Source organism: Adiantum capillus-veneris, chromosome 17 (genome assembly GCF_014529385.1).
Source record: "Adiantum capillus-veneris isolate H3 chromosome 17, ASM1452938v2, whole genome shotgun sequence".
Classification (NCBI taxonomy): domain Eukaryota; kingdom Viridiplantae; phylum Streptophyta; class Polypodiopsida; order Polypodiales; family Pteridaceae; genus Adiantum; species Adiantum capillus-veneris.
The window spans coordinates 97075127-97086933 of NC_140947.1; the positions used below are offsets into that span (position 1 = coordinate 97075127).

General features: G+C 39.2%; 1 protein-coding gene across 1 annotated transcript; it reads left to right on the top strand.

The window, feature by feature from the left end:
* Positions 1 to 458: 458 nt before the first annotated feature.
* LOC147437746 (uncharacterized) lies at positions 459 to 1119 on the top strand. The gene is made up of 2 exons (XM_086486603.1): positions 459 to 472; positions 624 to 1119. The coding sequence occupies exons 1-2, from the start codon at positions 459 to 461 to the stop codon at positions 1117 to 1119; spliced, it is 510 nt and encodes a 169-aa protein (XP_086342729.1).
* Positions 1120 to 11807: the final 10688 nt, after the last annotated feature.

Here is an 11807-nt window from a genome sequence, read left to right on the forward strand (position 1 = left end):
CTTCGTCCCTCCATGTTAGCCTCATTCCCTCCATATTGATGAGGTTCATTCAATGCAACTAAAAAGAAGATTATCCCTCAATCATTACGAACGAATGTTCAGAAGAGTAAGGAATCTACTTAAAGTACACTTTTTGAACTTTTACCATGAAAGACCCACCTCTATTATTTGCCATTTTTTCTAGAGAGAGAGTGCAAAAAATACATTTTCTTAGAAGGCCCTCCAAATGACCTCCGAAATTTCCTAATGGCTCATAGCGACGCTCTTAGGGACACCGGGGGTTATAAAAACCCAGTGTATTTCCGTCGCCAAAAGCGTCACAAGAGCACACAACCTCTTGTAGTGATGGAGTTGCTCTTAGGCAAGTTGTAGACATGGCTGCATTTATTACAAGAACAATGTCCAATGATGCATGTAGCTCTTGTGCATAGTCCACTAGAGCACGTCCTACTATAAACATGAATTTTGGCTGGTAAAAGAGGGGGATGTGGATAGGTCAAATCTATGGGGTTGTGAGACTATACAAGGATCTCAATCACTCCACTGTATTTTAGGATTTTCTCATCAAGATCCAATTCAAGTAAGGACTAGCTGCTTTCTTTTTTTTGTGATGGTTGTATTAGGGTTCATTGGAGGACTCGTTGTAATAAATCATATGTAGGCAAGTGGACACATTTAGCATTGAAACCAATTTTTGAGGTACCGAAAGATGATGTTGCAATGTTTGAGGGATCCCACAATATGCTAAGTGACTATGTCACTGAAGGTGATAACTTTGTAGTGAATGCAGAAGCTGATAATGAAGAAGGTATAGAGTTCTTTCTATTGAGATGTACAGAGAGAAAGTGGATGGTAAAATCCATTGTAAGATATGAATGGAAAAACAGATGTGCAAAAAACACATATGTTGTCACAAGATGCTATTATCAACAGAAAGAGGGACACCAAAATCACTACATTCTTCTTAATGAAAAGGGAGTTACTAACCTATACTCTCACCTTGTTCATGCAATCAAGTTTGACATGCCCTTTGGTAGATGCTACATGGCAAAGACATATTTTTTGTCTCCAAAATTACATGAAACCATTTACAATGAAATTTCCTATGAGGCAGTATGACACCTTCATATCAGGCTTATCTGTTGTTCTTAATAGCGTGCACCATACAGTATGTCCTTAGTTAGCCAATGTGTTTTGAACCAAAAATTGGAAATAGGTCATTTTGTCTAACCTTTTGTATCATATTGTTGTCTCAATTTGCAATATTCAATTTGTTTGAGATTTTGTATCTTACTTTGGTAAATTACATATTATACCAAAAAAATTATATATTGTAATTGCAGGTGAATTCATTTCCCAAAATGCTATATACATAATTTTCCAATCACAATCAACCTCTAGTGCATGTTTTCTCATTGTTATAATAACTGATGACATGGGCAAACACTTTGTCAGAAGGATTTTCAAGATGATTATCCCTTCCAAAAGCACTAGGGCTTGTTGAATTTTCCCACATGACTAACCAAAGAAACAAGGATAAGGGCAGGTAATCTGAGGGTTCACTAGGATCTTTTGTGGACAAAGCTAGGTCCCTGGAGGGTTGAGCAGAGACTTGTATAGCATGTCATCTACTAGCAATGTAGTGTCACACTTGAACTCATTATATTGCCTCCAAAAATCTTCCAAGCTCCTGAAGAAAAATTCCTTTCTGCTGCCCCTAGTTGGAGGGATCCCAGGAACTTCATCTAGCCTGAAGTCATCCACTCTACAACTTTCTTGATCAAGGACATCCAAGAAAATCTATCTACTAAGTGTGAAAAAGCTTATTTCTCCAATCATGCTACTTCATAACACTATTTGTGCTCTTCTAGACAGTGCATTCAAGAAGTTCATTGCATAAGGCCTAATAACAAATTCATATTGCCTCTTTCCCTGAACCCTTGGGGTGGTGATAACCTCATAATTTTTTTTGCCAGAGCAGGCACAAAGCTTCTTGGTCTACCTTTGAAGTAGTTTATTGAGTACCTCTTCATGAGTAGGTCATTCACATCCAATACAATGCATAAGCTTTTCCTTTTCTCCTCATCCTCACGAGACACAACCTCAAGTTGCACTACCTGTAGAGGCATGAACACAAGGGGCTCTATTCTCTCTTTCCTCTCAATAATATTTTCTTCTATGGCCTTATCATTTACTTTTCTCAATTGTGTCTACCCTCTCTTTCCTCCAAACATATCTCCTTTAGCAGCATCATCATTATCAGCATTAGTTGCCACATTTGTGTCTGTGGAAGCCGTGACATCACTTGTATCAACTGCCTCACCTGATCCAAGTTTTCTCTTAGTGGGGACCTCTGTCTTTTACCTCTACTATCCACAAAAATTCATTTGCACCCATAGTGGTATTAGCTACATCACGTATTTCTGCAGGGGAAGCAACCTTAGTTAGATAGTCTACCCCAACTTGGGTCGCAACATCACTTGTACATGCTGCCTCTCCTACTCTAGTTACTCTATCAATGGGGACCTTTGTACCTTTACCTCTTCTATCCCCAAAGGTGTCATAGTCCATCAACAATACCACATGTTCCAGCAATTGTCCCGTTATCATCAAATAGTAGCATATGGGATAGCATCAACCACCATAGCATCAATGATACCATTTGTGCCAACATCACTTACATTAGCATCAAGAGTAGAATATGTGCTAGCATCAACCTCCATAGCATCCACAATGCAATCTATGGCATTATCAACTACCATAGCATCAACAATGTCATATGTTCTAGATTCAACTTTAGTAGGGATAGGAAATGTACTCTTTCCAAGTTCAGCAGGCTCAACATCTTTGTGCACATCATCATTTACAACCTACACATGAACTGCATTTTTGTCACCAATGTCTTATGTGCCAACTATATTAGGGGTAGGCAAAGTATTTTGAAGTTAAGCATGCTCATCATTTGTGTTCACATCATCATCAACAATGGCATATGTGCCAGATTCAAGAGTAGGAGGAGTAGGTAATGTATCCCTTCCTAGATTAGCAGGCTCAACATCTATGTGCACAACATCATGCACAACCTTCACATCAATTGCATTATCATCCGCAATGGCATATATGCCAGATTCAACTGCAAGAGGAGTAGGTAATGTATCTATGTGCACATCATGATGCACAACCTCCACATCAAGTGAATTTTTGTCAACAATGTCATTTGTGACATATTCTATTATGGTAGGGATAGGTAATATTCCCTTTCTATGTATAGCAGGCTCAACATCTATGTGCACATAATCATGCGCAACCTGCACATCAATTTCATTAGGCACATCCATTGGAACAAGTGAATTAGTACTAGTAGTGGTGAAGTGATCAATTGCATTTGTGCACACTTTCTTGTTATCATGCTCGCCTGTGTATGTACACACTTTATGTCTTTTATGTTTGCATGTATCTATGCACACTTTTTTCTATCATTTTTGCCTCTAGATATGCACACAATCTTTGTATTACTTTTGGCTCTTGGGTTATTCAAAGCACAAGAAGTTTGAGCACGTGAGTTTACAAAACCCTCATCTAGAGAGACTGAAGAGTGAAGGCGCCTTGTGCTGGTACTTCTATTTTCAGTCTCTTGATTATTTATGACAAGAAATAGTAGAAATATATTACTAAACATGTATAACTAACATTCTAAAATAGTTTACAACTTCTCGATGCAAAGAAATAAGAGACATGTCATTAACAAATTTTAAAAATTGAATTAACAAGGCATGGATACAATAGGGGTGCAAAGTGCAATGGAACGCACTTATGGCTAGGATACAATTAGTGCTTTGCATTTGGTTTTTTCCTCTTCCTAAATGAGTCAAGGGGTATATCCATTATGGGACTTCTACCTAGTTTCTTGGGAGTCGATCTCATGCACTTTGGTGTTGGCTTCTTTGGCTCAGGAGGTGGTAATACTTTCTCCACATCTGCAACTTCCTCATCCGATAATTCTCCCTCACTGTCCACCCTTGGGGATGCTTTGGCACTCACTAGAGAATGCAACAACCTTCTAATTGGAGTTAGTTGTTTCTAGATGATTTGACTGCAATAGACTTTGCAGTCACCATATCTACATTTACTTCACATAGTGCATCCCCTAAGCTAGACTCTGCTTCACTTTCCCTATGCATCCTTGGTGTAATCATGTCATCTTTCCTTATGATCCTCTGGTTTGAGAAAGCATGCAATGATTGCTCTTCAAAGAAAGTTATTGACTCAATCTCAGTTGGAATATCCCAAAATACACACATAAATTATTTTGGACCTACCAGTGGCTTGCATGGAGACTCTCTCTGTTGTTGTCCTTCGATTTACTCTTGTAGAGAGCTCTTTGTTAGGGTGTCTGGACTTGCAAACCATTTTTTTAAATGCAAAAGGTTAATTCTCCAATGGAAAGAGAACCTTCAATAGTGCTAGTTAAATAATTCACATTCAGGACTTACCTGCACTTGATTCTTTCATCTCACTCTTCACCTTTAGACCAATCATATGATTTGCATTGGTGATGTCCGCTTTGCAATGGCTACTTTGTAGGGTGTGTAACAAAGAGATAAGATCTCTCTCTCTCTCTCTCTCTCTCTCTCTCTCTCTCTCTCTCTCTCTCTCTCTCTCTCTCTCTCTCTCTCTCTCTCTCTCTCTCTCTCTCTCTCTCTCTCTCTCTCTCTCTCTCTCTCTCTCTCTCTCTCTCTCTCTCTCTCAGTTACACAGACACGGCACAATGAACGCAATAGTTTGATTAATTCCAAAATTTGTTTTAGGTTTGCAAAAATTGGCTTATATACAATCCTCTTAGAGGCTCATTCCCACCAAAAATGATCTCTTAACCCTAACAAAATGTCCGTGCTTCTCATCAAAATTAAGAAATACAATAGTGGTGTAACTTTCTTGGGTTCAACCGTGAAAAACTTGGTTCCTTTAAGTTCCACTTGGTCTTTGGTATCCACTTGGATAGCAACTTGGTCAGTTACTTTGCTTCAAGATTCTTCTTTGGCATTCGTCCACTTGGGCTTTAGTGAAGTCTCTTTCATATTTTTTCGAGGTTGTGGTGATTTCCTCTACTTGGTTGATTGTTTTTGGGAGCCTCAAATTTGAAGCATATTTATCAGCATTATTTGAGGGTTCTCTTTCATATTTTGTCGAGGTTGTGGTGATTTCCTCTACTTGGTTGATTGTTTTTGGGAGCCTCAAATTTGAAGCATATTTATCACCATTATTTGAGGGTCTAGTAGCATTATCGATTTCCTTTTTAGACCTTTAATCTGAGCTTCTTCCTACACTTCATCAATGACATGCTATCATTTGATCTTGCATTCCTTTGCTGCAAGCATCCTCTCTAAGAGATCATTAGTCAATGGCACATTATATTTTTGTAAACAACATCCACTATTACCATATATGTGGTAGTAATGTGTGTGAACACAATGACCACCAGGAAATTTTTCCCTCACTAGGAGGTTTAATACCTGTGCATTTTATATGTGCCCATCATTCTAGGGCTACCTTATCTTTCTATTGTGCACTAAGCAACACACTCTTTGTTATGTGCCTTGAGATTATTCATCTTCTCCAAGTTGTGTGTGCATCCCTCCAACCCTAATTCTAACAATTGGTATCAGAGTAGGATACGTCCTTCCAAGCATAATCACCAACACCCACTTGGTCACTTTTTTCTAATTTGGGTGAGCTTTGGTGAGTGTCAATAGGTTGATTAGTACTTTTGGAAACACTCTAAGAGCTTGGTTTTCTCAAAATTTTGATTTGGGCTCATTTAGGCCTCTCTTTCCACTATGGACACTATTGTACAGACAATTTCGTCCTTTTTGGTAAAATTTTGTTAGTACGTTTTTTTGAAAAATAGGTCCTTTATAGTCCTCTTTGGGTTGTGCTATATGACATGTGTTAGTCTTACTTTGTTTTCCCCTTTCTAGGCAGTCTTTACTTCAGGTGTAGTCACTCATCATGGATGATAATTGTTTCAACATGTTCCCTCATAAGGATAAAATTGATGGGGATAATTACCTAATGTGGGCTTACATGATGACACATGTTCTTGTGTCAAAGGGCATTTGGAATTTTGTGTGGGGCATTAATGTACATCTGACTTCCATGGATATAGGCTCTGTTAAGGATGTTGCAGGTTCTCAAAGGTCTCCTTTTGGCTACTAGAGTTGTTTTGCCTATAGTTGAGCAGTCTCCTTAGGATGTTAGAGATGTGATACTCATGCATTATCAATGAATTGCACTAATACTCCTCACATTCGGTCAGTAAATGTAGCAAAGCAGGCTTGGGATACTCTAGGCTAACTAATCTTTAGGCAAGTCGCAAATGAGGCTAAAATTGTATTGTTGCGTGAAGAGCTGGAGTCAAATATTACACAAGAGGACAATGGCATGGACACTTTCCTTACTGGTATCAAGGATATTAATGAGAAATTCATTTTTGCAAGCAAAGTCATTTATATATATATATATATATATACATTATATATATATATATATATATATATACATATACATTATATATATATATATATATATATATATATATATATATATATATATATATATATATATATATATATATATATATATATACACACATATACATATACAATATATATATATACATATATATATATATATAATGTCATGGATGCTTGAGAGTCAGTCCGCTGCCTGCATCGTCACCTGTGTCATTGCCTACATCATCACTAGAAGGCTCTAGAAGAATCTAGAAGGATCTAGAAGATTCTAGAAGGTTCTAAAAGTATCAAGGAGATTCTAGAAGTTTCTAGAAGCTTGGAGAAGATTTTGAAAGAATCTAGAAGTTTTTGGAAAGCTCTAGAAAGTTGAAGAAGGATCCAGAAGGTTCTAGAAGAACTAGAAGGATCAAGAAGCATTAGGAAGAGGATGGGGTCTAGGAGGGCCTCTTTATTTGCCATGAGATTATGGAGGTGATTAACATCTTGACAAATAGATGCATGCTATGTGTGCAAGAATGGTGGGTGTGTAAGAGAGATGTAAGAGTGTTCAAAGGATGCACTTTTCCCCCCAAAAAAGGGGGTGCACAACTTTATGATTTTTGGCCCTCTATAATTCCTACATACAATCTTCGATTTGAGTGGAGATTATAGATATGTAATCTAAAGGCCAAGCTCTTTCCATAGATATGTTACATGATATGGTTTTACACGCTAGATTTTAAATTTCATTTTGGGGGGAAAATTTGAATTCAAATAAACTAAACATTTTGCTTGTTTGAATTTAAAAGTTGTCCTTTGATTTATTTCTTAATAGGAGAGGTTCGACTTTCTTAAACTACCAAATAAAGAGGCCCTCCTAGACCCCATTCTCTTCCTAATGGGTTCTAGAAGATTCTAACCTACTCAAGAAGAACCTAGAAAGTTTTAACCTCCTCAAGTAACCTCCTCAAGCACTAGAATAAATAGGGGTCTTGGGCCACAAGCCCCTCAGTCTTGCCAACACCAGTTGTGAGGCTCCTATGAGGAAATCCCTCTTCTAGTTCTTATGCTGAAGTCTTGTCCTTGCAATCAAGCCTTGTCTTCTACTCAAGTCATGTAATCCAAGTCTTGTATCTAGCTCTCTTAATAAAGTATTAAGTCTTATAATCAATATTAAGCTTATCATCAAGTCCAAGTTCTTGTACATTGTGAGTGCCTCCTCTTGCTCTCTTCTAGCTCTATACGCACTCATAACAGTTTGGCAAGACTACCATCTCTTAATCTTATGAATCCATCATGGAGCCGACGATGGAAGGTGTCATCAACACATTGCAAAGCATCCAAGATCAGTTACAGGAACTTCACGAGAGTAACACTCAACTTCAAGCAAGGAAACCCCTAATCTTGGGACTGGCGTTGCAAGATCTTCAACGTCAAATTCAAGAGCTTCAAGAGACAAACAGCATCAAGTACAAGCTGCAATATTTAGCTATTCTCAACAACATAAGGAGCCGAAGGTTAGCATGCCTGAAAATTTTGATGGGACTAGATCAAAGTTTAGAGGTTTTCTCCAACAAGTGCGTCTCTTCATTCGAATGCAACGAGAGCGTTATCCAGATGATGCCTCTCAAGTAGGCCTTATTGGGACTCTCCTCTCTCTCTCTCTCTCTTGGTTTGCTCCCTTACTTGAAAAAGAATCTCCTCTCCTTCATGACTTTGAAGCTTCTGTGCAGGAGTTCTTTGCAACCTTTGGGGATACTGATAGAGCAATGGTTGCTGAAACCAAACTTAGAAATCTCTGCCAAGGCTCAAGAACTGTATCCGCATTTCAACAGGTCACTTGTGATTTGACTTGGCATGAGGAATATTTCATTAGCCAATTTCGGTGGGGATTAAAGGATGGCCTAAAAGATCTTTTATTCACTATACCAAAGGTTCACACACTAAGCGAGCTCATCTCTCAAGTAATAGAATGTGTAATCGACTATTTGAGAGGAGACAAGAGAGGCGTCTTGTGGAACCATTGCGACCCCAAACACAAGTGACACATAATGGCTACACATCTCAACAGGGCCATGAATCAAGCATTGAGCCCATGCAAGTTGATTCAGCACGGTTTCAACCTCTCTCAGCCTAGGAGAAGCAAAGGCGACACATTAATGGCTTATGTATGTATTGAAACGAGTAGGGGAATATTGTTCAACAGTGTCCAAGGAAGAGAAGGATGAAGGTTCATGGTGCAATGGCCTCAACGTGTTTGGAAAACATGGACGTCCAACCCCAATAGAGACCGATCGGTTGGACAAAAGACAAGCAAAAGAAGGTCTCTTTCTTCCGTTGATTCCACTTCAAGTTTTATGCTACCACTCAAGATCCATATTCCGGGTAGGCACATGGATTGTGAAGCATTACTAGATTCAGGTGCAACGGTGTGCTTCATGGACAAAGAATTTGCAAAAGAACAAGGCATACCACTTGTGGAGAAGTCTAATCCAGCAACTGTAGAAGTCATTGATGGTCGTCCCCTCGCTTCAGGGGATGTCAGGTATGAAACTCACCTCATATAAGTAACATTGAAGGAGCATGTTTCAAGAATAGCGTTCAATATTATACAAAGCCCAAGCAGTCCGATTGTTATTGGGCTACCGTGGCTTGAATTACATAATCCTGACATCGATTGGAGGGCTCGGAGAATTGAACCACAGAAAGTACATAAGAAGAAGGGAAGGCATAATAGGCATATATATCTTGGAGCCAAGGTCTTCATGCTTGCAGCCAAAAAAGTATCCAACTTTCCTGATATTTGCAACACCAACCAACACGTCGACAACAAAAATCATGGAGGCATTGCCACGTCAATCTCAAGATTACAATGATATTTTTGAGAAGAAGGATGCAGACCTCTTACCGGAGCATCGACCCTATGATTGTGCTATAGAGCTTCAGGAGGGAACCCAACCTCCTTTTGGCCCAATATACAAGCTATCTCAAGATGAATTGGTAGAATTACAAGAAACTATTGATGAGAATCTTGCTAAGGGGTTCATATGGCATTCAAAGTCCCTAGCAGAAGCTCCAATACTCTTTGTAAAAAAGAAGGATGGCACTCTCTGGATGTGCGTGGATTATAGGGGCTTGAACAAGATCACCGTCAAGAATTGCTATCCCCTTCCCTTGATCCCAGAGCTTCTTGAGCGCCTTGGCAAGGAAAGAATATCCACAAAAATAGACCTTCGTGGTGCTTACAACCTAGTCAGAATCAAAGAAGGTGATCAATGGAAGACAGCCTTTTGGACAAGGTATGGCCACTTTGAATATACCGTCATGCCATTCGGTCTCACAAATGCCCCAACAGTTTTTCAACATTTAATGAACGATATCTTTTGGGAGTATTTGGATTATTTTGTGGTGATATACTTGGATGATATATTGATATTTTCCAAGGATCAAGAAGAGCATGAGCACCATGTACGATTAGTGCTTGAAAAGCTTCGTGCATCAAGGTTATATGCAAAGTTGGAGAAGTGCTCTTTTCATCAATCTAAGGTGGAATTTCTTGGTTATGTTATCTTTGAAAAGGGAATCTCCATGGATCCAAAGAAGGTTCAAACCATCCTTGATTGGGAGACATCCACCTCGATAAGAGATGTTCAATGTTTCCTCAGATGCAAATTTCTATCGTATCTTTATACAGGGATACTCAAAGGTGGTTACAACACTCACAAGGTTGAAAGGCCGTAATAAGTTTGTCTGGTACTTAGAGGTCGCGGAAGCTTTTCATACTCTCAAGAAATCTTTTACGACTGCACCCATTCTAATTCATGCAGATCCTACAAATCCTTTCATCCTAGAAAGAGACGCTTCAGATTTTACCCTTGGCGCCATTCTATCCCAAGTAGGAGAGGATGGTTGAGTACATCCAATGGCTTTTCATTCCCGCATGTTCTCAACTGTAGAAATCAATTATAAAATCCATGACAAAGAGCTCTTAGCAATCATTGACTCCTTCAACACTTGGCGTCACCTACTTGAAGGAGCTCCTCATAAGATCACTGTTACAGATCACAAGAATTTGGAATACTTTATGGCATCCCGTGTCTTGAATCGTCGCCAAGCCAGGTGGAGTGGTATCCTATCAAGGTTTGATTTTCTTATCTCTTATAGACCTAGCCGTTAACAAGGTAAGCCAGATGCCTTATCAAGAAGATCCTACCTTGCACCTAGAAAAGGCGACGCAGCATTTGATCAACAAGAGTTAGTGACTTTGAAACCTAAGCAGCTTAAGCTAAACGCCACCATGAGCCAAGCTCCTGAAGATTCTACTTTTCTTTCTAAGGTGAAGACGCAAATTGCCAAAGACCCACTTTCTCATAATATCAGACAACAACTAGAAGGACAAGAGGTTAATGAGGACTTTCAAGAAATTGATGGACTAATTTACTACAAGGGTCTTCTCTATATTCCACCAGGACCAACACGCTTGGAGGTACTTCAACAACGGCATGATCTTCCATCATAGTAGGGCATTTTGGGGTTAATAAGACAATTGAGCTTCTCTCCCATGACTTTTGGTGGCCTCAAATGTGGAAGCTTGTCAAGGAGTATGTAGGCACTTGTGACACTTGCAATAGATCAAACGCCCCTCATCATCGTCCTCATGGGTTACTCCATCCCTTGCCCATTCCAAGCAAACCATGGTCATCCATCTCCATGGATTTCATTGTAGAGCTACCCTTGTCCCAAGGATTTGACTCCATTTTAGTAATCGAGGATCGGTTTACAAAAATGGCACACTTCATTCCAACCACTAAAACCATCACCGGCAAAGGTACGACCAAACTCTTTCTACAGCATATCTATCGTTAACACGGATTACTGGATGACATAGTTTCTGATCAAGGCCCACAATTCATCTCTAGCTTTTGGAAAAGCTTATTCAAGCTACTCGGAGTACAAATCAGCCTCTCCTCAGCCAATCACCCACAAAGTGATGTACAAACAGAGAGAGTAAATCAAGTTTTGGAACAACATCTTTGTTGTACTATCAATTATCACCAAGATAATTGGGTCGAGCTCCTACAGCTAGCAGAATTCTCCTATAATAACAGTTTCCATTCCTCCACCCGTCACACTCCATTCTTTGCTAATTATGGTCAACATCCCAAACAGGATATCCACACACATCATCAAGTCAAGAATCCAGCTTTTGTTCATCTTACACAACAATTATTTGCAATTCACAAAGAACTTACAATTCATATCAAAGAAGCTCAATCCAAGTATAAGGAAAGTGCA